This window comes from Furipterus horrens, unplaced genomic scaffold, assembly GCF_987537825.1.
Source record: "Furipterus horrens unplaced genomic scaffold, mFurHor1.1.pri manual_scaffold_1, whole genome shotgun sequence".
NCBI classification, from domain to species: domain Eukaryota; kingdom Metazoa; phylum Chordata; class Mammalia; order Chiroptera; family Furipteridae; genus Furipterus; species Furipterus horrens.
In genome coordinates this window covers 105,683,090-105,697,761 of record NW_028327171.1, presented here as the reverse complement: position 1 = coordinate 105,697,761, position 14,672 = coordinate 105,683,090, and the positions used below count along the sequence as shown (strand labels likewise).

Genomic DNA, 14,672 nt, shown 5'->3' with positions numbered 1-14,672 from the left:
TCAAGCTGTATGGAAGTCCAACAAACAAAGATATAAAGAAGAAATACTCACCCAGACAGGTAGGAGGGGTGGAGCCGGGACTGAGAGGACGCGGAGTGGTGGCTGCTGCAGCAGCAGCAGCAGTGGCAGGCTGGTGGAAAGCGCAGTCACGTGTATTAAAAAGTCAGGAGGGACACCTGGGGAGTGCTCCCAGCACCAGACCAGATCGCACAGCTCATGGTTCCAGCGCTGGGAGAAATGAAGCCTCATTGCTTTTGATTGTGTAAACCATTGGGGGTTGGGGCAGAGGAAGAAACTGCTGGTCTCTCAGCAGAGTCCACTCGTTTAAAGGACCCCACGGTCCTAGAACATCCACAGACCCATCCACTCTGGGAAGGATGGCTAGAACAACAAATAGAGGGGTGCCAGTCCCATACGGAAGTGGGAAAAGTTCCTGGAAAGGGGCGAGTGCTGAGCAAGTGGCATTGTTCCCTCAGACCCCTCCCCCCAACACAGTGTCACAACATGGTGAAACAACCTGCCTTGTACTGACGAATACCTAAGGCTCCACCCCTTACCACATAGCAGGTGCAACAGCTCTATCTAAGACAGAGGCAAACAAACACAGGAGCCTGTCAAGATGAGGAGACAGAGAAGTGTGGCCCAAATGACAAAACGGATCAAGGTTCCAGTGGGAGAACTAAGTGATAAGGAGATAGCCAACCTAACAGACACAGAGTTCAAAACTCTAGTGATAAAGATGGTCACAGGCTTGACAGATATGCTTAAGTATGGCAGACTCATAAAGGAAGAAGTGAAGGCTATGCTAAATGAAACAAAGGAAAATCCACACAAAACCAATGGTGAAGGGAAGGAAACCAAGGTTCAAATCAATGATTTGTAACATAAGGAAGAAAAAAACAGTCAACTAGTACAAAATAAGGAAACAAGAATTTTTAAAAAATGAGAGGCTTTGGAACCTCTGGGACAACTGTAAACATACCAACATCTGAGTCATAGGGGTGCCAGAAGGAGAAGACAAAGAGCAAGAAATTGAAAACTAAGTGAAAAAATAATGAAGTAAAACTTCCCAAGTTTGGCGAAGGAAATAGACATACAAGTCCAGGAAGCACAGAGTCCCAAACAAGCTAGACTCAAGGAATACCACACCAAGACACATCATAATTAAAAAGCCAAAGGTTCAAGATAAAGGGAGAATCTTAAAAGCAACAAGAGAAAAGCAGAGAGTTACCTACAAAAGGGTGCCTATAAGATGGTCAGCTAATTTCTCAAAAGAAACTTTGCAGGCAAGAAGGGACTGGCAAGAAGTATTCAGTGTGATGAAAAGCAAGGAGCTACAACCAAGATTACTCTATCCAGCAAAGCTATCATTTAGAATGGAAGGGCAGATAAAGTGCTTCCCAGACAAGCTAAAGCTAAAGGAGTTCATCATCACCAAGCCATTATTATATGAAATGTCAAAGGGACTTACTTAAGAAAAAGAAGATCAAAATTATGAATATTAAAATGACAACAAACTCACAACTATCAATAACGGAATCTAAAAAATATAAACAAAATCCAATGAAGCAAACCAGAATACAAACAGAATCATGGGTATGGGGATCATTTGGAGGGTTATTAGCTGGGAGGGAGAAGGGGGGAAAATGGGGAAATTGTGCAGGGACTAAGAAGCATAATTGGTCGGTACAAAAGAGACAAGGGGAAGTTAGGTATAATATAGCAAAGGGTGAAGCCAAAGAACTTATATGCACGACCCATGGACATGAACTAAGAGGGGTGGGATTGCTAGAGGGAAAGGGGGTACTGGACAGAGGGGAACAAAGTGAAAAAATTGGTACTGTAACAACATAATCAATAAAATATACTTAAAAAAAAAATGTCAAATGCCTTGCAACTGAATGTCTTCCCAATAAGACAATCTCGCAGATTTAGAGATTGGTTTGTGGGTTATGTTGTGTAACTTAACATGTGTGTTCTGTTTTCATGGGGCATAAGCCTATGATATCATTACCTAAGTGATTATCTGTACGTATAGGCCTCACTTAATCCTGTCTGCATTCCTGCCTCCTGAGACTCAGCAGTTTGGCTGAACTAAGTGGCTGGGTTGGTGAAGTATGGGGTGGTCTGTGGGCTTCACTTTAAAACTGGTTTCTCTCTTCTATCCTAATGGCTTAGACAGAAAGGACCCAGAGGTCTGAGAGAGGGGAAACCTAAAATATTCCCCTCAGCCCAAACTAAGTATAGTGGGCAAAAGGGTTTTGGACAGGTGTGACATGCCTTGCACACCTTCCTCCAAAGAAGACTTTTTTTCCCTAATGTGGAACATTGAAAAATTAATCCCTGCCTTTTGTCATCTAATGGTTATAGAATGAATGATGCCTTTTAACCCTGTTGCTAAATCTGTTGCCCCTAGAATACAACAAGGATGCCAGCCTGTTGAACCAAGCATGCCATTGTCTGGGGACAGCCAACTGACCTGGAGTCTGCAAGATCCTTCCCCATGTGGGAACGCCACCCTCTCCTCCACACCCCCACTCTTATTAGGGATTTTGGGACCCAAGGGTAGGTAGGACGATGAGCATCTCCAGCTTGAAGCAACTAGAGGAGCACAAGACCTTTGACCATTGTCCTTTATAAGATTATAAAGGGACTTAAGTCTGAGAGGGGAAATTGTTACAGAGCAGCGGTCCCCTGAAAAATAATAAATAATTTTTTTTTAAAAGAGAGAGTACTGGGTTTCATAATCTTGAGAAATGGGATGATTGTACACAGTAAGAGAGGGTTTTATTTACTCTTATTAGGAAACTTCCAGTTTGGATAACACATATTGAAAAAATAAATCCACTGTTTTTTAAAAAGAAATCCAACGTGGTTATTACAGGTATAACAAATCACTACTGAGTTTTGCATGTAATTTTTGTACCCGCAATCTTTCCAAATTCTTATTATTATTTCTATAGATAGCTGATTCTCTTGGGTTTTCTATGTAGAAAATTGCATTTTCCATAAATAAGGTGTGTTTTATCTCTTGTTTCCAATTCTTCGATCTCATTTCTTTGACTTTTTAAATTGCATTTGCTAGAACCTTCAGTACAATGTTGACAAGAAATCATAATATGAGTCCTCCTTGTCTTTCCTGACTTTAACAAGAATGCTTCTAGAGTCTCTATTACTATAATGTTGGCAGTAGTTTTGTTTTTTGTAATTAACTTTTATGAAGTTAAAAAAATTCTCTCAGATTCAACCTTTGATAAAAGTTTTAAAATTAATAAATATTGAATCTTATCAAATTCAAATTTGTTGAAATGATCATATGGCTTTACTTCTATAACCTGTTGATGTGGTGAATTATATTGATACCGTTTCAGATACTGAACACTTCTTCAGTTTCTGTAATAACCCTCATTTGGTCATGACATAGCTTGTTTCTTTTAAGTACACTGGTTATTCAATTTGCTAATATCTCATTTAGTAATTTTGCATCCATGTTCTTATGTGAAATTGATCCACATTGCTTTTTATCTTGTTCTTATACAGTTTCGATATTGAGATTATCCTAGAATTATTTAAAAATTGGGTCACTTTCCATACTTTTCTATATCCTGAAACAGTTTGTAGAAGAATTAATTGTTCTTTGAATTTGTTAAAATTCACCTGTGAAACTATCTTCAGTTTTCCAGCATCCTGGGGATATGGAAACAGGGTAGAAGAGGAAGAGACGTTAATTAGCTTCTTCAGGCTTTCCATTTTCTTTGAGTCAGATTTGGTAAGTTATACTTTTCCTAGAAAATCATCTATGTCTGTGCCAAATTTATTGGGATAAATTTTTAATAAAATTCTCAAATAAAAGCATATTATAGCTATAATTTTAATCAGTTTTTTATTCCTAATATTGTTTAATTATGCCTTTTCTTTCTTCATCAGCCTTTTCAGAGGTTGGTCTTTTTGTCAGTTTTCAAAGAAATTACGTATGATTTTGTTTATCTTCTAACATTCTTTTGTTTTCTATTAGTTTAATTTAAATTCTAATCTATATTACTTTTCTTCTGCTTCCTTTATTATTATTCTAGTTCTTCAAAGTAAAACTTTTACTCATTTATTTTCAATTTAAAAAAAAAAATCTTTTTTAGGCTATAAATTTCCCTGTAAGTACCATGTTGGCTGCATTCCAAAACTGCTGAGATATAGCATTAATTTTTTTAATAGTTTATATTTTATTGTATTTTTTCTATTACCATTTATCCCCCTTATACCTCTTCCACTTCCACCTATCCCCTTCCCCCAACAATCAGGAGATATATTATTTTTGATACTGCTTAATTATAAATATTTTGTACTTTCTTTGTAGCTTCCTTTTAACATGTAAATTATTAGGCATGTGTATTGCAGTTCCTAAGCATGTATTTTACATTAACTTTTGTTAATTATATTTTTATTGTATTATATTCACATAAAAAATCAATAAAATAAGAATTCTTCAATATGTGTTATTTCCTTATTCTAGCAGGAATTAATTTCTATAAATGTTTTATATATACCTTATATGTCCACTTGATAGTTTTGGATTGTAGCATTCTATACTATTAGAATAGGTACATTAATTATGTTGTGAAAAGATTTTATCTGTCCTTACTAAATTTTGTCTGCTCAATTACAGATGCATTAATCTTCCATCATGATAAAGACTTGTCAATTTCTCCTACTCCTGTCAAATATACATACACACATATATAACTACATATTTTAATATATATACATATGTGGAAAGATATATTATTATGGGCATACCAATTTATAATTGTTTATCTTCCTAGTGAATTAAATCCTTTGCCATTATTTGTCCATTATGCTAAGTGAAATAAGTCAATCAGAGAAAGACAAATACCATGTGATTTCACTTATATGTAGAATCTAATGAACAAACTGTGCTAACAAGCAAAATACAGACGGACTCACAGACAGCGAGCAGGATGACAGTTATGAGAGGGTAGCTTAGAGGGTGGAGGGATTGATCAAAAGGAGAAAGGACTCATGGACATGGACAACAGTGTGGTGATTGTGGAGGGGGGAGGGAGTATAAGGGGGCTAAATGGTAATGGGAAAAAAACAGATGCTCCAATTTTACCCCTGAAGTTAGGGGTAATAACATTAAAGACAGATAACTGGAAGTTCGAAAGATCTTTCCTGGTCCCTATTTAACTAACAGTCTTGCTCTCTCTGCTACCCAATCTTGGCTCCTTTATATTTAATTCTGTTATAAGGCTAGAGCTAGCCAGTCTTTCCTAGCTGCTTACTTTATCATGATTAATTTACACAGCGAGATTAGTTTTAAACATACTGAAAGTCCTATTCTCCCCCTGCATGCCTTCATTAAAAATATTTACTGAGCATGTTCTATGTATCAGGTACTGAGCTAGGTGCTAGTATTCAACGATAATCAAAAATAAAGAAGATTGCTTCTGGAGCTTATACTTTGAAAAAGAGCAAATCACATAAATAAATATAAATTTATAATTGTGACATTTGATATAAAGAAGATATTACTCTGAAGATCTATAAAAAGGGGGATCTGACCATGTCAGGAAGGTCAAGAAGTGCTTTCTTGATAAAATAAACTTTGAATTGTAATCTAAAGGAGCAAAAGTTAACTACATGAAAAGAAGTATTTCTGGATGAGCAGACAACAATTTATAAGGGTCCTGGATTGGGTGAAAGGACTTGAGTATAGTGGCAAAAGTGGGCAAATGTTGCTGTAATAGAAAGAGCAAGACCATTATGTAAAGGTGTTTTGTTGCTATCCTAAAAGAATTACAAGCTATTAATAAATTTTATAAAAGAGGTGACAAATTATGGTTGAATTATGAAAAGATCAATATGCTACAATGTATACAATAGATCAAAAATGGGTTTGAGTAGATATGGGGTGAACCAGTTAGGAAGTCATCGCATAGTCCAAGCAGGAAATAATGATATATTTAACTAGGGTACAGATACAGAGAAGCAGATGAATTTGAGAAATATTAAGGAGGTAAAATAAACAGGACTTGGTGAAGGACTGACTATACTGTAAAGAGAGAGAGAGGAAGTCAACCCTTGAATACAATAACGCTTCTGGTTTGCACAATTAGAGGACTCCTGTCTTATACTAAGAAAATATGCTTAGCCAAATATTGTAAGTTGGTTTTGGACAAAGTTTATTTGAAATATCTTTTACTAAAAGATAATGTTGGGTTTATGCATCTAGAGCTCAGAGGTCTGGGTCAGAGATGCAAATTTCCAAGTTATCTATTGATTATCCAGGGAAAGAGTATAGAAGAAAAAGAAAACACCTAAGATTAAGTCTTCCAGTACTCCAGCTCTGATGACTGAGTAGAGGATTAAACTTGTAAACCAGCAAAGGAGAGAGAGAAAAGTATCTAGAAAGATAGGGAAAAAAAACCCAATTAGACATTATGTCACACAGTCAAAAGAAAATGAAAAATTCAATAAGAAGATAATAATAACACCAAATGAATAAAACAGGAGTCTTTCTCTTTATCAGAATTTTAGATCATAATCAGTATGGCTTCACTGTGAATTCTTACTTTTCTAATTACTCATACTTATGTATACTTACTTAAAATATTCATCAGAAGACCACTATTATCATATCTGTTATGACCGGCATCTATATCAGGAATCCTGCCATGTGGCATAGCAGACATCGTAAGATGTCCTGAGATATAATTCCCTGAATCAGAAGGAGATGATCTGTATTCTTCATCTTGTGAGTCACTGGAACTATCCTCATTGCTTGAAGATGATGAACTTTTAGAATCCGGTGAACTATCACAACTACTCATCTGGTCCATTAGACTAGCTTCTGCTTTCAGTTCTGAAAATATAACAGAAATTAATAAATGGGTTATAAATAAATATTAAATATAAATATTAAATAAATATAATAAAGTTTGAATGTATTAGTTTCTAAGAAAGTGTTGACAAGGAATAAGACTAAACATACATCCACAGCATTTTATTTAAATAGCTCCTCTAGTTGGGGTGCAGACAGTGGAGAGCAATGGAGGAAAAACTGGGACAACTGTAATAGAACAACAATATTTAAAAAATTAAAAATAAATAGCTCATCTACGAGTACAAAATGAAATGTCATATCCTTGTCCTACACCTTCTTTAAGTTCCACTAATTCTACTCTCCACGAATAATCATGCTAATACTTTCTTGTGACCATACATGTTTTTAAGTTCTGCTTGGAAACTGGAATTTTAGATTTTGACACCCAGTTCCCCTATTATTAGAGCTTGAGTTCACTCTTTGTCACTACCCAACTACGAGTTAAAAAAAGAAAGAAAGAGAGAGAGGGAGAGAGAGAGAGAGAGAGAAAGGAAGGAAGGAAGGAAGGAAGGAAGGAAAGAAGGAAGGAAGGAAGGAAGGAAGGAAGGAAGGAAGGAAGGAAGGAAGGAAGGAAGGAAGGAAGAAAAGGGAGCAATTCAAATTTTCATGAGAAGCTGCATCCGTGGATCCAAACTTTTGCTTTCTGGCTCTTCTCTGAAGTACCTCTCTTCCTACTCCACTTCTGGACAACATACACACGGAGTTCAAGTAACTCTCCACAATGTTTTATAAAAGCTCCTTTATCATTAAGCCAACCCATATTCCAATGCTGGGATTATGAAAATTAAAGGACATAGTCTGTCTAAATTTAAACACTACATTTATTTATACTATGATACTCAAATATACATATAATTCAAATAAAATTTAATAAAAGTGTGAAAGATTAAAACTGAAATTAAAACCTATTTTCACAGAAGCTACCCTCCAATTCTTTCTCTTATTCCTCCAATACATACAGTGTAATGCAATACATACAGATGAATTTCTTTTTTGCCATCTCTATTGAGCTGTAATTCACAAATAAAATTGTACATATTTAAAGAGTACAACAAATTACCCTGGCTGGTATGGCTCCATGAATTGAGTGCCAGCCTGCAAACCAAAGGGTCACCAGTTTGATCCCCAGTCAGGGCACATGCCTGGGCTGCAGGCCAGGTCTCCATCCAGGTCCCCAGCTGAGGGTGTGCAAGAGGCAAATATACATTGATGTTTCTCTCCCTCTCTATCTCCCTCCCTTTCCCTCTCTCTAAAATAATAAATAAAAATCTTTTTAAAAAAGTACAACAAATTAGATTTTATCATGAAAGTATGTTAAATTTTTGTCAAATGCTTTTTTTGCATCTATTGAGATGATCATATGATCATTAGTCTTTATTCTGTTATCAAGGTGTATCATGTTTATTCATTTGCATATGTTGAAACATCCTTGCATACCAGGCAAAAAAAACCCACTTAATCATGATGTATAATCATTTTAATGTGCTGCTGAATTAAGTCCACCAGTTTTTTGTTGAGAATTTTTGCATCTATGTTAAATAGATATTGGTCTATAATTTTTTCTTATACAAGTGTCCTTGTTTGGCTTTGGTTATCAGGGTAATGCTGGCCTCATAAAATGAGTTTGACAGTGTCCCCTCCTCTTCCATTTTCTGGAATAGTTTGAGAATAAATGCATTAATTGTTCTTTAAATATGTGGTAGAATTCTCGGTGAAGCCATCTGGTCCTGCTTTTCTTTGCTAGGAGTTTTTTGGTTGTTGATTGAATCTGCTTACATTATTGGTCTGTTCAGAGTTTCTATTTATTCATGATTTAGTCTTGGTAGGTTTCTATGAATTTATCCATTTCTTCTAGATAATCAAATTTGTTAGCATATAATTGTTCATAGTAGTCTCTTATGAATTTTTGTATTTCTATGGTATCTGTTGCCATGTCTCTTTGATTTCAAATTTCTTTTTCATTGTTAGTCTAATTAAAGGTTTGTCAATTTTATCTTTTCAAAAAACCAACCTAGTTTCATTCTGTTTTCTAGTCTCCATTTCTTTTATTTCTGCCCTGATCTTTATTGTTTCCTTCCTTCTTTTAACTTTTGGCCTACTTTGTTCCTTGAGAGATAAAGTTAGGTGAGTGGAAATCTTTATTTTTCTTATTGTAGGCATTTATTGTTATAAATGTTCCTTTTAGAACTGCTTTATTACTGCATCCCATAAGTTTTGGTATACTGCACTTCAATTTTCATTTATTTCAAGATGTTTTTAATTTCCTTTTTTATTTTTTCTTTGACTCATTGGTGTTCAGCATTATGTTGATTTCCACATATTTGTGATTTTGCTAGCTTTCTTCCTGTTATTGACTCTAGTTTCATACTATTTTGGTTGGAAAAGATACTCAACATGATTTCAATATCCTTCAATTTGTTAAGACCGATTTTTCTTAACCTAACATATGATCGATCATGAAGAATGTTCCATACCTGCTTGAGAAGAATGTCCATTCTGCTGCTGTTGGATGGAATATGTTATGTAAGTCTATTAGGTCTATTTTGTTTAACGTGTAGTTCAAATCTAATGTTATGTTTTTGATTTTCTGCATGGGTATTTATCCATTGTTGAAAAGGGGCTATTGAACTCCCCTGTTATTATTGCATTGCTGTCTCTATTTCTCCCTTCAGATGTGTCACTATTTAATATATTTAGACACTCCAATGTTGGGTACACATACAACTGTTATATCCTTTTGATGATTGATTCCTTTATCCTTTTATAATGACCTTCTTTGTCTCTTGTGACAGTTTTTGACTTAGTTATACCCTTTCGGTTTCCACCTTTTTCTATCCCTTCACTTTCACTATGTATGTCCTCAAAACTAAAGTAAGTCTCCTGTAGGTAGCTATTGGTTGGATTTTTTTTTGTGAGGGAGAGGTTAGGGAGGCTCTATATTTGATCTTTAATCATTGGATTTCAAGATTCTCTCCCCGGTCTCCTAACTTTAAACACTCCCTAGGATCTTGTTTTTTATCCACTCACCTGCTCTATATCATATGATTGAAGGATTTAATCCATTTCATTTTAAAGTAATTATTGCTAGATAAATTGCCACCTTGTTAATTGCTTTCTGGCTGTTTTAGAGCTCCGTTGTTCCTCTGGCTGTTTTCCTTGGTGATCTGATGAATTTCCATAGTGGTATACTTCATTCCTTTCTCTTTCTTTCTCTTTGTGTATCCCCTAGAGGTTTTTGCTTTGTGGTTACCATAAGGCTAAATAAAATCTCTTACAATTATAACAGTCTATTTTAAGCTGATAATAATTTCTATTTCATAAAAAAACCATACCCTTTTATTCCCTTCCTTACATTTTATGTTTTGATGTCACAATTTACATCTTTTAAAATTGTATATTCAAAAACAAATAAATAAATAAATAAAATTGTGTTTTCATTAACAAATTATTGTCGCTACAATTATTTTTAACACTTCTGTCTTTTAAATTTATACTAAAGTGGGTTTCACATTACCATTACAGTATCAGAGTATTCTAAATTTGACTATATACTTAACTTCACAAATTAGCATGTCATTAATTAGAATCCTCTCATTTCATCTTGAAGAACTTCCATTTAGCATTTCTTGTAAAGCATGTCTGATGGTGATGAACTCCCTCACCTTTTCTTTATCTGGGAGAGTCTTTATATATCCTTTGTTTCTAAAGGACAATTTTGCTGGTTAAAGTATTCTTGGTTCCGAGGGTTTTTTGTTTGTTTTTAGCACTTTGAAAATATCATCCTACTCTCTCAGCCTGCAAGTTTTCTGCTGAGAAATCCACTTTCAATTTTTTAGTGGTTATAGGACTATTCAGATTATTGACATCTTGGTTGAGTTTTGGCAGTTTTTAGCTTTTCAGGAATTGGCCCATTTGTTCTAAAATGTAAAATTTATAAACAAAGTTGCAACATTCCTTTACGATCCTTTTAATGGCTGCTGAATCTGTAATAGCATTTATTCCTGGTATTTGTTATTTGTGTCTTTTGATTTTGTCAGTCTTACTAGAGGCTTATCAATAGGATTAATATTTGGATGAACTACTTTTTATTTCACTGATTTTTCTCTGCTGTATTCCTGTTTCCTATTTCATTGATTTCTGCCTTTAATAATTTGCTCCTTTTTACTTGCTTTGAGTTTAATCTGCTTTTTTTCCAGTTTGTTGAGATAGGAAATTAAATTATGGATAGGACAACCTTCCTGATTCTTAAAGTAATCATTTATTGTAATATTTCCATCTGAGCACTCCTTTAACTGTATCCTATATGTTTTGGTATGTTGCATTTACTTTATGCATTTCATTCTATGTATTTTTAATTTTCTTTGATTCTTCCTCTTCAACCCATGATCACTTAGGTGTGTTGTTTCATTTCTAAATGTTTAGAAGTCTTCTTGTCATTTTTTGTTTTATTTCATTATAGAACATATAATAATTTCAGTTTTTATAAATTTATTGAGGCTTGTTTTATAGCCCAGGATATGGTGTGTCTTGATAAATATTCCATTTGAAAAAAAGGTGAATTCTGCTGTGGTTGCATGATAGATATAATATAGATATATAGGTGTCAATTCGTTCGGCAGCCGTCCGTCTCGAGAGACGATGGTGTAGCTTCTTAAGAGTCTATCTGCACCGCCGAGAATGGTTGTGCAGTCCGACTCCGGAGTGACACGGTATCTGTCTCCTCCCGTGTTGAATCGACATCTTGCGATGACGCTGGAGTGTCCTCTCCAGTGAAGCTGAAGCTACAGAGCCTGGGCAGGGTGATATGGAGGGTCTGCTGTTGCCCATGCAGCAGACCCCCCCTCTCTTCGCAGCTGAAGGGTCCAAGGGAAAGACGGAGTCAATACAGCTTGGCTTCAGGTGCGCCGCAGGAGTTGCCGGTGTTGACTACAACGTCAAACCGCCTTAGGGACTCCTGCTCCGGATTTTCTGTCGGGGTTTACTCCCTTAGCCTTTCCCCTGAAGAGGTATGCCGCAAGGCAGCGGAGGTTTTTTGGAGTCAGAGTTTTCCTTCTCTGATGTGCCCTGACTGGAAGATCGAACCAGCGACACATAGCTCGCAGGCCGACGCTCAATCCACTGAGCCAAACCAGCCAGGGGACTCTCAAACCAGTAGGAGCTAATTAACAGATGAATCATGGAAAAGGGGCCCGGAAATGACAGTCTGCAGCTCCTCACACATATCTCTGGGATCAAAAGGAAGAAGACTGTTATCACCAAACACAGAGAAACGGGAAGATATAGCTAGATAATTTTGCAAATAAGTTGGAGATAGAGCTATAAATAGATTATCCTTAATTAATTACACCCTCAGTTAAGTAGTTAATTGCATTAGGCTGTGAATACAGATTAACCAGTAAAGGAGAAACCGGGGAGAATAAGAGGGAAGGGGGAGTTAATTGTATTAGTGTAAAACCAATTTACTTTGTCTACTTTAGGCTCACATGCCCCTGGCTGGCTGTGCGCCCAATTTTGCAGACTCATGAATAAATGCCTTGCTTTGGTGCTGAAGTCCTGTGTCTTGGTGTTTTATTGTGAGTGTTTCTCACAATTTTGGGGCTTGTCCAGGATCCTAAGCCTATGTGAGGGAAGGGGCTTTCAGACGAGGTGGGGAGATGCGTCCTACCTGCTTTTGGGTGGCCCACTTAACCCAGAGCCCACCTGCCTCACAGTGTATGGAAAAAGACCCGAGACTTCTTGTTGGAACAGCAGTAGAACTGATGCAGGGGAGAAACGAAAGCAAACACCACGGTAACCAGGCAACCTCGTGCATGGGCCAAGGTAAAAAAAAAATTGGACTTAATTACTGCCTTGGTGGTTGGGCATCCTTGGAGATCAAGTGTGTGTGTGTGTGTGGCTGAGATATAGCTCAAAATATGAAGCGAGTACAGAGTCCTGATCTCTGGTTCCATTCTCCCATGAAGGAAACAACCGGAGATGGACGAAGTGAATCTCAGGCATGTGCAAGAAATCTCCAGTACAGGGGATTGACTACAAAGGGCATGGACAACAAACCTCCAATAAGGGGAGTTGGGTTCACGGGCTGTGGGCAAGATACCTCTAATGTGGGGCATTGAGCTCACGGTGTCTCCATATATAGGAAATCTCCAGTAAGGAGGGATTCAGTATATGGGGTCTGTATACAAGAAACTTCCAGTACAGGGGGTTAAGTATACAGGGTGTGAGCAAGAAACTTCCAATATCGGGGTGTGGGGGGGGGTTGAGCTCACAACCAAATTCAGCCACAGCCACAGGAATAGACTGAGGATGGGAAATAAAAATTCTATTCCTACGGAAACTAAAGAAGAAGGGGCAAAGAAACACCCCACAGACATTCCACCCAATAGTCCATTTGGAAAAATGTTAGAGCAATGGGGAGAAGATCCTTGGACCCAGAATAAGCAAAAACAGGAAACGGTAAAATATTGCTGTCTCCTTTGGCCAAAGGAACCCATTAAGGGGCAATATGTTTTCTGGCCCCAATTTGGGTCTGATGAAACTTGGGTTTGTCCAGTCCTGATCTAATATGTGAGTGATCAGGCATAAGCTCTAAGGAAGAGAAGGAATATGCTCTCTGCTGGTCACAACCTACTGGCAGGTCTACAGGTCTTTTACCTATAAAAGAAAAAGAAGATAAAGCCTGGGACCCTCTATCCTGTTTCCCGCCACCTTACAGCCTTGGCCAGCTGGCGACCAACTGGACAAAGGCACCATGGACAGACAGTACAAACGAACCAAGCCAGGGATATATAACAGGTGCCCGGCCAGGAGCCGTGCCCATGACACCCACAGCACCAGCAGGAACTTACTCAAGATTAAGAAAAGAATTAGAACAATGTAAGCAAGACCTGAAGAACTTCCCCATTCCCTCAGAGCAGCTGATGTTTCCCCTTAGGGAGGTCCTCATGGGCCCAGGACAAATTGGATATGTCAATGCTCCTTTAACAAGCACTGAAGTTAGAAACCTCAAGCATGATACGTAGCGCTTGGCAGAGAACCTCTTTGAATTGGCAGAACAGTTAGACCAGTTCCTTGGACCCAGCATATACATGTGGACAGCATTAATGTCTATACTAGACATCCTCTTCAGTGCAGAAGAGAGGGGAATGATCAGACGGCTGCTATGAGGATATGGGAAAGGGAACATCCTTCTGGTCAGGGACTTGTCCCAGCTGAACAAAAGTTTCCCAATATAGACCCTGAATGGGATAATAACAGGCCGGACAATAGGGCTCATATGAGAGACATTAGGAGCCTCATCAGCAGGGAAATCAAGGAGTTCTTCCCGAGCACAGAATGCCTCTAAGGCATTCAAAACACAGCAAGAGATGAAACTCCATCAGCCTTCCTACAGAAGCTCAGGGACCAGATGAGAAAGTATTCTGGTCTAAATCCAGAGAATGCTGTAGGGCAGGTACTCTTAAAAGTCACCGTTGTAACAGAAGCTGGCCAGATATTTATAAGAAATTGCAGAAGGTAGATGAATGGGCCAGACAGAACAATTGAAAAACTCCACAGGAAAGCTCAGAAAGTGTATGTTAGAAGACAGGAGAAGCAGAAGCTTCAGAAAGCTGCAGTATATCTTTGCAAATCTAGGAACTTTTAGCTGCCAGATACTGAGTTTGAGTATAGTCCTTCACAGTGTGGAAAAGAACAAGGATTAGAAGCATGTTATGGTTAAATCTAAAGAAGTAAACCGTATTTAGAAAGTTTGTGAATGTTGCAGAAGGTCTGT

The 14,672-nt window shown here is 37.3% G+C and overlaps 1 protein-coding gene across 1 annotated transcript in view; it reads right to left on the bottom strand.

Moving 5' to 3' along the window:
- The window catches only part of EAF2 (ELL associated factor 2), a 63,361-nt gene that overhangs the window by 3,803 nt on the left and 44,886 nt on the right, over positions 1-14,672 (bottom strand). The window contains exon 6 of the mRNA XM_090277284.1: positions 6,620-6,877. Within this exon, the coding sequence (XP_090133410.1) occupies positions 6,620-6,877 (258 nt within the window). The remainder of the gene's footprint in view (positions 1-6,619; positions 6,878-14,672) is intronic.